The sequence below is a fragment of the Hemiscyllium ocellatum genome, chromosome 36 (genome assembly GCF_020745735.1).
Source record: "Hemiscyllium ocellatum isolate sHemOce1 chromosome 36, sHemOce1.pat.X.cur, whole genome shotgun sequence".
Taxonomy (NCBI): Eukaryota; Metazoa; Chordata; class Chondrichthyes; order Orectolobiformes; family Hemiscylliidae; genus Hemiscyllium; species Hemiscyllium ocellatum.
Genome location: NC_083436.1, coordinates 13,037,365 through 13,055,810, shown reverse-complemented (window position 1 = coordinate 13,055,810; position 18,446 = coordinate 13,037,365). Strand labels below are relative to the sequence as shown.

General features: G+C 39.7%; 1 protein-coding gene across 1 annotated transcript in view; it reads right to left on the bottom strand.

Moving 5' to 3' along the window:
• Positions 1–18,446, bottom strand: part of fat4 (FAT atypical cadherin 4) — a 308,318-nt gene that overhangs the window by 58,403 nt on the left and 231,469 nt on the right. Inside the window, exons 8-9 of the mRNA XM_060851445.1 lie at positions 10,459–10,709; positions 607–4,965 (exon numbers count right to left, since the gene is read on the bottom strand). Of these exons, the coding sequence (XP_060707428.1) occupies positions 607–4,965; positions 10,459–10,709 (4,610 nt within the window). The remainder of the gene's footprint in view (positions 1–606; positions 4,966–10,458; positions 10,710–18,446) is intronic.

Here is an 18,446-nt window from a genome sequence, read left to right as displayed (position 1 = left end):
GATATCTATCAACCTGAAGCCCATCTAACCTACACTATTCCGTTATCATCCGAATGTCTATCCAATAACCATATAAATGCCCTTAAAGTTGGCGAATCTACAACTGTTGCAGGCAGGGTGTTTCATGCCCTTACTCCTCTCTGAGTGAAGAATCTACCTCTGACATCTGTCCTATTTCACAGGTCAGCGCAACATCGACGGCCAAAGAGCCTGTACTACGCTGTAACGTTCTATGTTCCTGCATCATGTATCAACCTTTAGTGTCAGGAGGTATTCTCTGACTGAAATTCCATGACTACCTTAAAGGGTTTGTGTAAGATGATGCCTTTTCTATTTTTCCCTGAGGCAAATACATTGTTTATATTTGATGTGTTCCTTTACTGACTTAATGAAGAATTAATCTCTTGACAAAATGTGTTTGTATCTGAAAACCTCTTACTGCAGCACAATGGCCTGTCAACAGCCCAAAATATCACTTCTCTGTTATTGTTATTCTAAACAAATATTCAAAAATCTTAATGGTCATTTCCGATTAGAAATAATGAATACATTTTATATGAACAATCCTTGAGTGAAGTATTAAAAGAGGAGTCCTGTATTCAATACCTGTATATCCAGCTTTACATGCACAGCTAAAACCTCCCGGGAAGTTCTGGCAAGTTCCACCACTTTTGCAAGGATTCGACTGACATTCGTTGATGTCCCTTTCACAAGCAGTGCCCATGAACCCTTCTGGACAAGTGCATGAAAATCTACTTAATAAATTATGGCAGGTTCCACCATTGTGGCAAGGGGATGGAAGGCACTCATCTATGTCTGTTTCGCAGGCATGTCCAGAGTATCCTGGCAGACATCGACAGATGAATGGTTTGAGAGCTGCATTGGCCACAATAATCACTGGGATGCTTTCTTCACTTTGTAGTGATGGGCTGACAGCCAGCCTCTTCACACAGCTTCCACCATTCTGACACGGCTCGTTAGTACAAGGGTCGTGGTCCACAGAATCGACTCGTACTCCACTCTGTCTGAATAAGGTTTCCTTAATGCTTTCAAAAAAAGTGGCTACCCCACTGGGGCTTACATACTGATTGCCAAATCGTTTCACAGCTGCCATTATATATGTTTTCTCATTCTGTTCGTAAAAACCATAGATCTGTATTGTAGTTCCCATTCGCGAGAGTTGAGAGTTAACAATCCGTAAGAAGTGAAGGTAATGGTTGGTAAGAAAATCTTTGACTGTTGCAATATTTAGGGAAAGAAGGACACTATTGTCTATCGTCATATTATTGAATCCAGTGAAGAAAACATGGACATTGTTGTTGACGGCACTGTGCAATCCATCACTACTACGGACAATTAGATCAAAACTTCCATCTGTTGACCTTGGCTGTGAGTTTAGATTGCAAGTACCTGCTGGGATGTTAAAAAGAGTTGTAGACCCCATAGTCAGAGTGCACTGGAAAGTGTCCAATATATCTGGGTCTTGGGGCTTCACGCTGGCCAAGATCCCACCAGGAAACAGGTTTCCAAAATAGTGAACAAATATCTCTACTGTTCTTGGCTCGGATGGGTTGTCATTCTGATCATTGATTACGACATGCACAGTACCTGTGGAAGACATCTGTGGTGTGCCGGAATCCCGAGTGACCACTGACAAATGGAAATCACTGATCTGTTCTCTGTCAATTTCTCTGGTTGTCGTGAGGATACCCCCAGAGCTTAAACTGAAGTAGCTGGTGGCAGGGCCTGTGCTGAGTAAATGGTAGGAGAAAGGACCTTGGTTTGGTGGAAGGTCCAGATCAGTGGCATTAAGTGTCATCACGACAGCCCCTGCACGTTGGTTCTCGGCAACTTCTCCAGTTGCAGATATTAAAGTAGGTCCATTGTCGTTAATATCCTCCAGGTTGACAAGCAAATAGGTGCTACCTGTGGCTGAAGGCACTCCTGTATCAACAGCTAATATAGAGAGGTTGTATATGGGTATGGACTCACGATCCAGTTCTGCTGCCACTGAAACCTGCCCGGACTGTGAGTCAATAGAAAAGGCACCCTTTTCATTTCCAGCTCCAATGTGATAAGTGAATCTGCTCCAACTGGGAACCGAGTCAGAATCAAAGGCACTTACAAAAATGACATGAGCTCCAGGTGCTGCCCCCTCATTAATCTGCACAGTGTACTCCTCGGATGTGAAAACAGGAGGGTCATTGGCATCCAGTACAGTAATATTCACAAAGACTTCATCAACATCAAATCCACGGATGCTTCCGGCATTCTTAGCCAGAACTCTCAAAGAAATTTTCTCTTCCTTTTCCCGATCAAGTTGCCCTGATACATAAATTTGTCCGGTGTTTTTATCAATCCTTAATCCTTTGCTTCTGCTTTTACCAACAAGCAGGTAGGTGACAACTCCATCATTCCCAAGGTCTCGATCACTTGCAAATACTTCCCCAACAGTGGTACCTTTTAAAGCAGCCTCTGAAACCTCAAAGCTATACTGTCTGGACACAAAACGCGGAACGTACTCATTTACACCACTGAGCTGCACATAAACATCAGCAAAGCTAAAATGGTCCTCATCTGGGACATTAAAGGCTTTCACATACAACTGGTAACTCTGTTTCACTTCAAAGTCCAAAAAGCCTTGAGTTGTGACGATTCCAGTGTTTGGATCAATGACAAAAAGATCACTGTCACTCGTCTCAATTGCATAAGCTATGACAGCATTAGCTCCAGAATCTGCATCTGTGGCATTTAACTGGACGACGATGGTACCACTTGGGGCATTTTCTGATATAATTGGAAAATACTTATTTGGACTGAACAGTGGTGCATTATCATTCGAATCAGTAACGTGAACGGTCATGCTGAGGTAGCCAGCTCTTTTCACCCAACCTCCATCTTCAGCACTTATAGTCAGTTCATGCATTTGTTGAGTTTCATAATCCAAATGTCCGACTAGAGATATCGCTCCCGTTGTATTAACAATAGAGAACAATTTAGCATCATTTCCTTTAGAAATATTATATCTAATTAACCCATTCATATCAGCATCTTTATCTCTGGCTGAAATAGTTCTGATTACTGTTCCAATGGCAAGGTTCTCAGGAACTGTGATGCTAATGTGGCTCTGAGAGAATTGAGGCGTGTGCAAGTTCTCTTCAGTCACCATAATACGAACAGTGGATGTTGTGGACAGTGGGGGATTGCCTTTATCCATTGCTGTGATTATGATTAAAAACACTTTATTCACATTGGCTCTCAGAGAGGAAGCAACAGAAACCCAACCATTATTCTTGTTCAGTGTGAATTGATTTGAACTGTTTCCACCAGTAATGTGGTACTCTATTTCCGAATTTAAGTTATAATCCTTATCGTCCACTGCAGTGACTTTGATTAACCGTGTACCAACCTTGACATTCTTAGTAACAGGAGTAAAGTAATTATCAGATTCAAACTGTGGTGCATTGTCATTACTGTCAACAATGTTGATAATGACTGTAGTTTCACTCATCAAGGGAATTCTACCTCTGTCTGAGGCTGTTATAATAAAGCTATGCCTGTTTATATTCAGATTGTTAGAACTTGACGAATTGTGATATTTTATGTATTGTTTGGTGTAGATCTCTCCAGTGCTAGAATTTATTCTGAAAAATTCTGACTGTGACTTTATGAAATAAAACACTTGACCATTAAGGCCACTGTCGGGATCTGTAGCTACTACCTGAGTAACACTGGAGCCAACCTCTGTGAGCTCTGGGTAATCTAGATAGTATGAGGTTTGAGTAAATCGTGGGGGATTATCATTTACGTCTGTCACAAAAACAGTAATGTCTGTATTCACTGTCCACCCAGAATCATGGGCATAAACTTTGACTGTGTAGCGCTCCACATCCTCCCGATTCAGAGGCCTGCTAACAGTGATATCTCCAGTCTTTGCATTAATGGAGAAGGGAAGACTTACATCTCGTATAGAGTACTGACTAACAGCATTCACTCCAGTATCCTCATCTGAAGTGGTAACATGAGTCACAGTGTAACCAATAGCAGCATTTTCAGGCACCTGAGCACTAAATATTTGTGAGAATCTTGGAGCATTGTCATTTTCATCCAAGACATTGACAATAACTTGGCACACAGAGCTACTTGAGGAAGCTCCTTTATCTGTCGCTTGTACAGTTAATGTATACTGGGCCTTCTTTTCCCTGTCCAAACGTTTGGTATTTCTGATCTCTCCAGTTTCTCTGTTGATATTGAAATTATTGCCTCTGTTACCATCCAGTATGGAATACTCTATTTGACCACTGGGACCACTGTCTTTATCTTCTGCTACAACAGTGATTATTTTGTGTGAGAAGGTATTCTCCATTACATTAGCCATGAAAGGATCTTGCTTAAAAATTGGTGCATTGTCATTGACATCTAGCACTGTGATATTCAATTGCTTATATGAAGAATACGGAGGGTATCCCATATCTCTGGCTTCAATCCACAGAACGTAATTCTGAACGGCTTCAAAATCTAAAGACTTTATGAGAACGAGTTTCCCTGTCAGTTGATCAATGTGGAAGACATCACCGAGGTTACCACTAGCAATATAGTAAGATAAGGATCCTCTTACAGGACTTCTTGTTGAAGAAGCTGACATTGTTGTAATATAGGTATCAATCTTCTGGTCTTCTGGGAATGTAAAAGACTGTTGCCCTGCATTTATGTGAGGAAAATCGGCCTTATTTCCAAATCTCACTGTCACAGTGGTGGAGTCGGACATTGGATAAATTCCTTTGTCTTTAACATTGACTGTAATAGTTATGTCAGTGCCTCCAGTTAACTTCTGGGCAGCCATGATAGCACCGCGACTTGGATCAATCTGGAATCTTTCCGCATTTTGGCCTGTCAAGGAATATTGGAGTTCAGCATTGGGGCCTTCATCATCATCTGAAACTGTCACAGCAAACACGAATGAACCTGGATACAGTGGAAACAGGAAAGACATTAGGAGTCTATTTTGTTAAAAAAAAAGCATTTGAAAGATAAAGCAATGCTATCAGATGTTTCGTATTGGAAATGATCTGAATTTCAACATCAGCTTCTGGTCACGGTCAGTTGAATGAACAGAACTAGTAAATATTGTCACAGTATAGTAATCTTTAGCATAGCTAAATCACCATCTGCTTATGTTCTTGGTCTTATATGCTTGTCACTCAATGCATTATGTTCATGGGGCACACCGATGCAAAATACTCCAGCTCAAAAGAGTAGGGGTTAGAAATAGCCAATTATCATTGCACAGAATGAGTTTGTGGTCTGACTACAGATTGAGAAAATCTTAGTTTATAAACATAACAGACATAGCCTTTGGAGGCTTGAATTAATTTTCAAACAATCAGCAAATTTGTAAAACCATAATGAAAATGCTCAGTGAACAAAGGCTATAAATAGAAACGAGGGGTATCGGTATATGCAACAGAAGTTTAGGTTGACATTTTCCAAATTCAGAATTCAAAGTAAGAAACTAATCTGAGCAGAATAAATTCATCCCGCATTTTTACTCTTAAATCCAAACCATAAACAGTGATGACTGTGACAATGTGATCAGTACCTGTAAAAAGCCAGTATGCTTTTAATTAACAAGATAGGTGTAACATCAATTGTTGAATGACACATTAAAATCACAAGTGAGTGCATTCATTTCCTGACAAAAAATAAATAATAATCTCGTCTGATAGGATATTTAGAATGAGATATACCAGTGATGAATTATAAATGTTTTGCTTTACAGATTCTGATCTTGACCTCAAAACTTTAGTGATCCATAAAACAATTAGATGGAGATTTAATGCCAATAAAAAACAATCCAACATTGTAAAATAGTAAATTCTTCCTTTAAAATGTTGAACCTTGCAATGAGAATTAAGGGTATAGCATACTGGGTTCATGACTGCAATGAAAAATTAAGCTCCTTTTCTGGTTTCTTGTGTAGCTAACATGAATCTGATAACTCATAACATACTGTGGGTTTAAAAAAACAAGCCTGACTAGCAGGCATGCCTTGGATAACAGTCCATGAGAAAGCTGATGACAAACATTGTAGGATATATTTACTAAACATTGGAGTTGCATTGGAATAAACAATGGATGAACATTGGAATTTGGAATGTTCCTGTAGATTGGAAGCCAGCAAATGTCACCCACCTAGTTAAGAAAGGAACATGCAAGACAACAAAGCAGCACAACCTGTCAATCTTGCACCAGCGGTAGAGCGAATGATATAGTCTATGGTAAAGGATGTGACAAATGGACACTGAATGAAAATTATCTGATTGGGCATAGTCAGCATTGATTTGCAAATGGAAAATCACATATGACAAAATTGCTGGCGTTTCTTTGAGGATGTTATTGACAAGCTTTATAAAGAGGAGTCGGTGGACATAGTAAGATCATGACTTGCTGGAAAAACTCAGCAGGCCTGGCAGCATCTATGGAGAGAGTTAACATTTCAGGTCCAGTGATCGTCTTATGAACCTTCTTGAAGAAAAGTCACTGGACCCAAACTATGAACTCCACTTTCTCTCCACAGTCGGTGCCAAATCTGCTGAGTTTTTCCAGCAATTTCTGATTTCCAGCATCCACAGTTCTTTGTTTTTTTTGTTTAGCTCATTAATCTAGTATACTTAAAATTTCAGAAGACTTCCAATAAGAATGGTTAACAATATTAAAATGCATGGGATAGAGATATTGTACCATTATGGATTAAGAATTAGCCAACAGACAGAAAACTATAAAAATAAATGGGCCACTCTTGCCTTGGTAGACTGTAACTAGTGGGGTATTGCAAAAGATCAGTGCTTGGATCATAGATGTTCATAATATATTACTGACTTGGATATGGAGGCCAAATTTAATATCTCAAAGTTTGTAGATAATACAACCAAAACAGAATTTTTGTTAGGAGGAAGATGTAAACTCGTTTCAGGAGGTTTTAGACAGGTTTAATGAGTGAGCAAAAATGTGGTAAATGAAATGTAATGTGAAAAAAAATTATCCACTTTGGCATGGAGGAATAGATAGAATTCCCACAGCATGGAAGCGGGCTAGTCGGCCCATTGAATCCACACCAACACTCTGAAGAGCATCCCACTAAGACACCTCCCGCCCCCCCCCCCCCCCCCCCAAAGCTATCTCTGTGACCCTGCATATCCCATGGTTAATCCACCTAATCTGCACATCCCTGGACTGTGGAAGTAGATCAGAGCACCCGGAGTATTTCTTCAATGGTGAGAGACTGCAAGGGGATCTCAGTGTCCTTGTTGACACACTACTGAAGTAGCCAAGCAGGAGGCTGGAAGAACACAGCAAGCCAGGTAGCATCAGGAGGTGGAGAAGTCAATGTTTCTGGTTATACCCGAAATGTGGACCTGTCTACTTTGGATTCCAGCATCTGCAGTTTTTTTATGTCTCCAGACACATTGAAAGCTAACATGCACAAGCTATTAGAAGGCTAATGGAATGTTTGCCTTTAATGCAGGAGGATTTGAGTACAGGAGTAGTGAAGACTTGCTTCAATTGCATAGAGGCTTGGTTAGACCAGACTGGACCTCATCTCAGGAAAGATTTCATTACCACAGAAACATTGCAATGGAAATTCAACAGATTCACTTGTTCTCTGGATGGTGGGACTGTCCTATGAATGGAGACTGAGCTAACTAGAGCTGTATTCTCTAGAGTTTCAAACGATGAGAGGTGACCTCATTGCAAAATACGTAAGGGGATAACAGGGTAGATACCGCTAAGATGTCTTCCCTGGTTGGGGAATCTAGGACCAGACAAAACAATTTAAAATTTAAAAAAATTACGCCATTTAGGATCAAGATGAGGAGAAATTTTTTTCATACTCACAGGATGTAAATCTGGATTTCTTTACCCTAGAAGGCAGCGGAAGCTTAGTTTTTGAATACATTTAAAGATTGATAGATTCCTGATTCCCAGTGGCATAAAGATTTATGGGGATAGTGGGTAAAATGCATTGAAGGTTTCTGATCAGACATGATTGTATTAAATGGAACAGGTTTGACAAATGGTATAGAATGTACACTCCCTTTTCCTATGCCCTTATGCTCATTGTCTTTGCTAGTTCTATGCATTCCTGAGGTCATAGGATAGAGGGAAAAGTGCACATTAGACAACGGTGGATAAATAACAGTAATTATTAAAAGGCATTTAATGAAATTGGTTAAAATGCTTTCATGTTATTATTAAAGGTCAAGTGTTTTATAGTTCATCACAAAGTACAGATTAAATTGCAACCAATATTCATTTTCTGTAACTTTGTTTTTTAAATTGTACTGTTTTGTAATTTTAATTAAATGAAAGCAAGATTGAAAAGAAAAATGGGACACACTGAAAACCATAAGTTTGTTGTGTTCTCTTTGTACATGAATAATTAAATGAGAGCATAATTAACAATAAAATGTATACTTGGAGATACATATGCATGAGTTACTATTTCATTCAGGTGGTGAAGGATTCATTGACATCACTTAGAAAGCAAGGTGAGCAGTCTGTAATGTTCCCAGCTTCATGGTGTTGATGTTTGTCAGCAGTAAGTTACAAAGTGGATCTCTCCCCAGACAGCAGGTATAACCTTTTACCCAATTCACAGAGACTGCTGCCTTTGCAAATATGCAGCCCGCATCAGTGGCAACTGTCTCATTCCCGCTTTTTAACTAATGCTCTCAGGGAAGATCCACCCACCATCTTACTGCTTGCTCTTCTGGGTTCTCCGAAGTGAATTCACGCCAAGGAGTGGAGCAGTATGCTAGCAGCAAAATTCACTCCTATTGTTCAGCTGAACCAAGAAATGAGGTTGCTCCTGGTAAAGTTCACTCTGGTCTGTCTCAGTTATATGTGGTAAAAATCACTCTGGTCTGTTTCAGTTATATGTGGTAAAGATCACTCTGCATTCTAAGTTCCGTTTATTATGTTAGATGTTAACATATACAATATTCTGAGCTTGTGATGATTTCCATATTGAAGAATTAAATAAATATAATATAACCAGGTGTTAGCCTTGATTCAGTAGTCACATTCTTGACTACTTGAGTTAGAATGTTATTGCTTCAAGTTTCATTCGAGAGATTTAAACATAGAACTTAGGGTGGCACTTCAGTGGAATACTGCATGCATAAGTGCAATCTTTTAGATGACATTTTAAATTCATGTTCCCTATCCTTTCTCAGATGAACATAGAAGGTCCCATAATATCACATAAACAAGATGATAGGGTTTTTTTTCCCCCATACCATGGCAACATCTATTCCTCAACAACATCAAAGGAAAAAGATTAATGATTATAATTTGTGACCTTGACGTGTGTCAGCTACATACCATGGTTTCCACCATTCCAATTATACCTATACTTCTAAAAGTACTTTATTTTTATAGTGACATGCTATTGAACATTCTAAGATCATAAAAGTGTTAGATAATTGCAAGTTCTTTCTGTAAAAAAATCAGTAGCTAAAATCAAAAATATGTTCCCAGGCATCAATGAAGGCGAGGACATAATTTTTCTACAGTTCTAATTCAGAATAGTAATGGCTTAATACATATTATTTGCAGTTGGTGTGGGCAGTTTATTGTATTCTTGCTCCTGTAATTTTAACTCAGTGATCTGGCAGAAATGACATATGCAGGCTAGACTCACAGTTAAAAATGGTTTCATTCAACTGTAGGAAATTCCATAGGAATATCACTGGTATATAGTTATTCTATCGATAATACATCACAGTAAATTAATTTGGATGGTAGCCAATAATTTAAACTCTTTTGAATCTCTAATAGAAAACACAAATTACTGAAGAAGGCTAATGCACATTAAACGTGCACTAATTAATCATCTTGTTTTGTTAGTCAGAATAGATTTAAAGTACAAATGACTCTGTCCATTCTTTGCCCATGAAGCAATTAAAAACATGACAGCAGGAGATGTGATGTTTCAATATGCATTAATACATCAAAATATAGCAGACTCTGACTGTTATTACATCTTTTAAATTAGTATCTTTATCTCTGTATAGTAAAATTCTATTCAAAGCTATTAATTGAGCATTTATCTTTATTATGTGTGTTTATTTATTTTCCATACTTAATGGACAGTCAACCTTCTGCAAGATTTTCCTTAATTTGGATAAATGTTAACAAACTATTTTGATATGGTTAATCTCTGACATTCCCCTTCCTTTCTTTGACTCATCTGTTTCCATTTCTCTATTAGTCTGCTCATCATTGTCTATAATTAGTCTGCTGAGTCCCACGGCTACCTTAATTAAATTTTCCCTTGCACAACTTCTTGCTAGGACACGCATTCATCTTTTCTCTGTCCTGATGACATCACCTTCTATATGGCAGCTTCCAAACTGTTTTCCCTTTCCCTTGGAATGCTTTTGACAAAGTTCTTACCTGCATTTGTAGGTGATGGGATGTGAGTAACATATGGGAAGTGACGAAATTTCGGAGGGTTGTCGTTGATGTCTGAAATTGTTATAAACACAGTGGTTGAACTGGACATGGCTTGAGGTATGCCCCCATCGGTAGCTACCACTACAAGACTGTACATTTCTTTGCTTTCTCTGTTCAGCAGAGCACTTGTGATAATTTGTCCAGTAGACGGATTAATGGAAAACTGGGAGTTGCCACCAACCAGGCTATAGCTGTTAGAGGAAAGATAATTTTAAAAAGCTCAGTAGGTGCATTAGGATTAAGTCACATTGTTTACTTCGCTTTACTGAAATTGTTCAAAGAGAAAAATAACTGGCTCAGAATAAGAGTTACAGGTTCTTCTTGTAGCTGCCCAGTGGCAACTCAATATGAAAACCCGGGTAGCAAGCATAAGCGGGATACCACTTTTGTTTTCCTATTGTTCACATAATACTGTCCAAGTAGCGTAAGAGTCACTGCACCAGGTTTGGTGTTCCATTCTCTCTGATGCTGGCCAGGTGTAACCATCCTAACTGTTGTCCTGAATGTACTCATGTAACTGAGACCAGAAACCAAAAGGAGAATCTTCCACCACTGTACAGCTCAGGACTGTTTTTCTTCATTGAGCGATTAGAGGAACTTCACTAAACATGCTAAATGTTATCGCTGTTCTTCAGACTCTAAATTAATTAATATATCTATCTAACCCTCTAAGTGAGGAGTGCACATATCTGTTCAGTTCAATTAAATACACAGGATGATATTCAATTACTACTTGTACATTTATAGCAGATGAGCTGTGTTTTGCATACCTCATTGAAGGATTAATTTAACCTGTACCGACTCTAACCAATCTCCACACCTCCACACCAAGGTCTAATAATGCACCAATTTCCAGATGTTAAATAACATAAAACATTGATTCTAAAACTGTGACTCGGAGCCAAGTCAGTCTTTAATTGACCATGAAAAGTCTCCACATCATTTCCTAAGAAAGCAGAACAGTTTGGGGGCATGTGCTTTACTGATTTAAGGCAAATAACTTAGTAAGTTTGCGAAAACAGAATGGCTAATGTTAGATTCCTTCACATCAAGGTCAAATGCAGGCAATCAACTAGAAGTGCTTTGACTGGGAACTAAGGTGTGTGTTTTAGTTAGCCCTTAATTAAAGGCACTAGTCAAAGTTAAATAAAACAGAAATTTTACTGAAATTAACTGCAGGAGTTTTAAAGAATTTAGAATTATAAAGATTTCACTGGAATAATGTCATAAAGTAGGACTTGAAATCCATTAGATCCACTCAAAACCAGTTTGATTAAATTCAATTAGGTATTATTTACTCATTTTAGATTTGTCCTTCCTTTAATTATGAATTAACTAAATTTACTTGTTCAAATGTTGGTCACTTTGGCTGAAACGTCAGGCAACTACAGACTCTTAATACTGCAAATATCCTCCATCACATGTTTACATTGGAATCAGTCCACATATGGACAAAAGTATCCAATCAATAGGAGTAGATTATGTTGAATTCATTTCTATACCATCAAAACAGAAATAAAAACTTGCATTATACAGCGCCTTTCATGACCTCAGAAAAACTAAAAAGGTATTTTACAGCCAATGCAATCCTACTGAAGTGATGTCATGTCAGAAACATTAGTCAATCGCATAAAATAAATTCCCATAATCATAAACAGGGACATGATAATGAGCAAATAGTCTGTGTTATTAATGTTGGTGGAAAGATAAATACTGATCAAGACATTAGGGAAAATTCCCCTGCTTTTTGTTGAAACCTTGCCAGAGTATCATCCCCGTTCACCTGAGGCTCTATACCAAAAGTTGGTTGAAAGCAGGCATATGTGACACTCCTTTTGCACTTCAAAAATCTGACAAGGACAGACGGTAGACTTTGATTTATTTGGACTTTAGTAAAGCCTCTGACAAAGCTCTGCATGGTTGACTAATTAGTAAAGTTAGATCACATGGGATTCAGGGTGAGCTTGCTAAATGGCTCCAAAATTGGCTTGGCGTTGAAGACAGAGGGTGGTGGTAGAGGGTTGTTTTTTAGACTGGAGGCCTGTGACCAGTGATGTCCCACAGGGATCAGTACTGGGCCCACTTTTGTTTATCATTTAAATAAACAATTTGGATGGGAATATAGGAAGTATGATTGGTAACTTTGCAGATGACACCAAAATTGATGGAATAATGGACAGTGAAGAAGGTTTTTTTAAGATTACAAAGAGATCTTAATCAATTGGGTCAATGGGCTGAGGAGGGGCAGATGGAGTTTAATTTGGATAGTTGAGCGATACTGCATTTTGGTAAAATAAACAAGGGCAGGACTTATAATGATTAATGATAGGGCCGTGAGTGCTGCTGCAGAACAGAAACCTACGCATTCAGATACATAATTCTTTGGAATTTGCAGCGCAGGTGGACAAGGTGGTTAAGAAGGCATTTTTGCACGCTTGTCTTCATTGCTCAGATCTTTGAGTATAGGAGTTGGGAAGTCATGTGGAGGTTGAACAGGATATTGGTGAGGCCTCTTCTAGAGTATTGTGTGCATGCTGTGGTTGCCTTATGATAGCAAGGATATCATTAAACTAGAGGGTTCAGAAAAGATTTACCTGGGTGTTGCTGGTAATCAGAGTTTTGAATGATAAAAACAGGCTGTGACTTTTTTTCCACTGGAACACAGGAGGTTGAGGAGTGACATTATAGAGGTTTATAAAATGAGGGGTACAGATTAGGTGAATAGCAAAGGTTTTTTCTCTAAGGTGATTGAGTTCAAAACTGGTGGGTATATTTTTAAAATAAGGTGAGAGGAGAAAACTTTAAGAAGGACATGAGGGGGCAACATTTTTACACAGAGAGTGGCTAGTGTGTAGAATGAACTGCCGGAGAAAGTAGTAAATGCAGGTATGGTTATAACATTTGAAGTACATTTGGATAAGTACATGAATAGGAAATGTTTGGTGGGATATAGCCCGAGTGCAGGCAGGTGGGACTAGTTTGGCTTGGGAACAAGGTCTGTGTGGACTAGTTGGACTGAAGGGTCTGTTTCCGTGCTGTATGACAATGTCACTAGCATATCAGTCTAGATTGTGTGTTCAATGTGGGGCCTGAGTGGGTCAGTCGTCACATCTTTTGCAGCAGTATCAAAGTAAAACACTGCCCTGAATAGGCAGTATGCTCAGCAAGTAACGGAAATGTAATTCTGGCATTGTTTTCCAAATGGCATGTTCGGACAGGAACCTAAGTACTGGTTCATCCTGAATGTGTGGGCAGATAACAGCAGACTTCTTAACATTGCTTAGTCACAAAGTCCTATTAGTGCTGCTACAGGACTTCCATTTCCATTACCTGACCCGCTGTCAAGGAAAAAACACACACACACACACACACACACACACACTTGTTAGAATACTGAATGGACTCAAACGCTTAGCATTCGCTTGTACCTGTGTTTTTGATTGGCCGCTGTTTACCTATTATTTACTTACCTATGTGATCTGCCTGTATTGCTCACAAAACAAAGCTTTTCACTGTGCCTCGGTACATGTGACAATAAATTCAATTCAATTTAACTCAACACAACACAATAACACTGGGTAATTAAAAGGAAAGAAGCACATCACCGATGGGATGTTTGCTATATCTTAAAGGCGAGGGAATGAACAACGCCTACATAAGGTAAGTAGGAAATTGAACTGAAGCAGTGAAAATCACTGCAACACCTGTTTCCTTTACGAGGGAACAGAGTTGATTCTTACACTTCCGAGGATACTAGACTACAACCCTTCCCAAGATAGCCTCAGGAAGTGGTGATAATTGTGGTGGGCTTAAAGAAAATCCAAACACATCAACATGTCACTGTTTACACCTAGCATGGCAATCCTTGAAAGGACAGTAAATCCTGATTGCTGAGGGAGGCAGGAATGGTCAGAGACAAAATTGGCAGGATTGCAAAGGAGAATCCCCAGTCCTCACCTCTCATCGTTTAATAACATGCATAAGAGCTGTCACTTGTACTCCTTTTGTCTTCAACTCCTCAAACAGAATTAGAAGTTTGTCACATTCCAAATCAATGTTGTAGATTCAAAAGCTATCTAGTTCGTCCTGCATATAATTAATGATATCGTTAGAAAAAACAAACAGCTGGAAATGCTCAGGATGTTGCTTAATATTAATAAGGTCAAAGAGTTGATAGAACTGAACATTTCCAAAATGTTTTGTTTTTCTTCAAATTTTGTTATATCTACACTTAAATTAATGCCTTGTAAGATTCCTATTAATTGTCTAATTCGAAGTCCTAAGTTGAGTGGAAAGTTTAATGACTATGTGCACTGGCTTTACAGGTCTGAAATAGGCAACAATGTACTATTTACATATGCTGATGAGCTGAAAGTTATTAAAGCAGCACCCTGCTTCAACTCGCCATCATGGATGCACTTTGAGATTGGGAAGGATTTTGGGTGGGGAAAGGAAGCAACATTATTAGATGGACAAGCAATGATCTGAAAGTATTTCTGTGTAACTGGCAACTCAAAAATAAAAACCGAAAATTAATGAAATTGTTTTTCAGCATCTTTCTCGTACAACTAAGGTCAGCATGCATACCCAACACTCGAGGCACTTGTCCCTGACTCTGATATTCCTTAAATATTTGCATTTTCACAGAGTTTGGTGCCTATTTCAGGAATGTCAGCTGAATAATTCAAAGCATCTTACACATGTGGGAGTTAAAAGAGAGTTCAAGGATTACTGCTGATTATATCTGCCATTAATGCTGTTGGATGCGAATCTTATTGGATCGAGTGGATCGGTTGGAGAGACAGATAGAAGCGATGAGGAATTTGCAACAGCAACAGTATGTGATGGATGGCAGTTATAGGAAGGGGGAAAAGTCTCAGATACAGTCACATACATGGGTTAACTCCAGGAAAGGTAAGAGAGGTAGGCAGCTAGTGCAGGAGTCTTTTGTAGATATACCCATTTCAAACAGGTATGCTGTTTTGGAAAATGTAGGGGGTGATGGATCCTTAAGGGAACGTAGCACGAACAGCCAAGTTCCTGGTATTGAGACTGGCTCTAATTCAACGAGGGATACATCGGCTTCCAAGAGATCAATTGTGTTAGGGGATTCTGTAGTCCGAGGTACAGACAGACGTTTCTGTGGCCAGCAGAGAAAAAGCAGAATGGTGTATTGTTACCCTGGCGCCAGGATCAAGGATGTCTCAGAGAGGGTGCAGAATGTTCTCATGGGGGAGAGGGGCAAGCAAGAGGTCATTGTCCACATTGGAACCAATAACATTGGAAGGGAAAAGGTTGAGATTCTGAAGGGAGATTACAGAGAGTTAGGCAGAAATTTTAAAAGGAGGTCCTCAAGGGTAGTAATATCTGGATTACTCCCAGTACTACGAGCTAGTGAGGGCAAGAATAGGAGGATAGAGCAGAAGAATGCATGACTGAGGAGCTAGTGTATGGGAGAAGGATTCACATTTTTGAATCATTGGAATTTCTTTTGGGGTAGAAGTGACCTGTACAAGAAGGACGGATTGCACCTAACTTGGAAGGGAACTGATATACTGGCAGGGAAATTTGCTAGAACTGCTTGGGAGGATTTAAACTAGTAAGGTGGCCGGGGGGGAGGCGACCCAGGGGGATAGTGAGGAAAGAGATCGATCTGAGACGGATACAGCTGAGAACAGAAGTGAGTCAAAACAGTCAGGGCAGGCAGGGCAAGGTAGGACTAATGAAATAAATGCAGTTTAATTTTGATGTAAGGGGCCTAACAGGGAAGGCAGATGAACTCACGGCATGGTTAGGAACATGGGACTGGGATATCATAGCAATTATGGAAACATGGCTCAGGGATGGGCAGGACTGGCAACTTAATATTCCAGAATACAAATGCTACAGGAAGGATAGAAAGAGAGGCAAGAGAGGAAGGGGAGTGGCATTTTTGATAAGGGATAGCATTACAGCTGTGCTGAGGGAGGATATTCCCGGAAATACATCCAGGGAAGTTATTTGGATGGAACTGAGAAATACAAAAGGGATTACCACCTTAATGGGATTGTATTATAGACCCCCCAATAGGCAGAGGGAAATTGAGAAACAAACTTGTAAGGAAATCTCAGCTATCTGTAAGAATAATAGGGTAGTTATGGTCGGGGATTTTAACTTTCCAAACATTGACTGGGACTGCCATAGTGTTAAAGGTTTAGATGGAGAGGAATTTCATAAGTGTGTACAAGATAATTTTCTGATTCAGTATGTGGATGTACCTACTAGAGAAGGTGCAAAACTTGACCCTACTCTTGGGAAATAAGGCAGGGCAGGTGACTGAGGTATCAGTGGGGGAGCACTTTGGGGCCAGCGACCATAATTCTATTTGTTTTAAAATGGTGATGGAAAAGGATAGACCAGATCTAAAAGTTGAAAGTCTAAATTCGGGAAAGGCCAATTTTGACGGTATTAGGCAAGTACTTTCAAAAGCTGATTGGATTCAGATGTTCACAGGTAAAAGGATGGCTGGAAAATGGGAAGCCTTCAGAAATGAGATAACAAGAATCCAGAGAAACTATATTCCTGTCAGGGTAAAAGGAAAGGCTGGTAGGTATAGGGAATGCTTGATGACTAAAGAAATTGAGGGTTTGGTTAAGAAAAAGAAGGAAGCATATGCCAAGTATAGACGGATAGATCGAGTGAATCCTTAGAAGAGTATCAAGAAAGTAGAAGTATACTTAAGAGGGAAATCAGGAGGGCAAAAGGGGGACATGAGACAGCCTTGGCAAATAGAATTAAGGAGAATCCAAAAGGGTTTTTACAAATATGTTAAGGACAAAAGGGTAACTAGGGAGAGAGTAGGGCCCCTCAAAAATCAGCAAGGCGGCCTTTGTGTGGAACCACAGAAAATGGGGGAGATACTAAATGAATATTTTGCATCAGTATTTACTGTGGAAAAGGATATGGAAGATATAGACTGTAGGGAAGTAGATGGTGACATCTTGCAAAATGTCCAGATTACAGAGGAGGAAGTGCTGGATGTCTTGAAACGGGTAAAGGTGGATAAATCCCTAGGACCTGATCAGGTGCACCCGAGAACTCTGTGGGAAGCTAAAGAAGTGATTGCTGGGCCTCTTGCTGAGATATTTGTATCAACGATAGTCATAGGTGAGGTGCCGGAAGACTGGAGGTTGGCTAACGTGGTGCCACTGTTTAAGGAGGGCGGTAAAGACAAGCCAGGGAACTATAGACCGGTGAGCCTGACCTCAGTGGTGGGCAAGTTGTTGGAGGGAATCCTGAGGGACAGGATGTACATGTATTTGGAAAGGCAAGGACTGATTTGGGATAGTCAACATGGCTTTGTGCGTGGGAAATCATGTCTCACAAACTTGATCGAGTTTTTTGAAGAAGTAACAAAAATGATTGATGAGGGCAGAGCAGTAGATGTGATCTATATGGACTTTAGTAAGGCATTCGATAAGGTTCCCCATGGGAGACTGATTAGCAAGGTTAGATCTCATGGAATACAGGGAGAACTAGCCATTTGGATACAGAACTGGCTCAAAGGTAGAAGACAGAGGGTGGCGGTGGAGGCTTGTTTTTCAGACTGGAGGCCTGTGACCAGTGGAGTGCCACAAGGATCGGTGCTGGGCCCTCTACTTTTTGTCATTTACATAAATGATTTGGATGTGAGCATACGAGATACAATTAGTAAGTTTGGAGATGACACCAAAATTGGAGGTGTAGTGGACAGCGAAGAGGGTTACCTCAAATTACAACAGGATCTGGACCAGATGGGCCAATGGGTTGAGGAGTGGCAGATGGAGTTTATTCAGATAAATGTGAGGTACTGCATCCTGGGAAAGCAAATCTTAGCAGGATTTATACACTTAATGGTAAGGTTCTAGGGAGTGTTGATAAAAGAGACCTTGGAGTACAGGTTCATACCC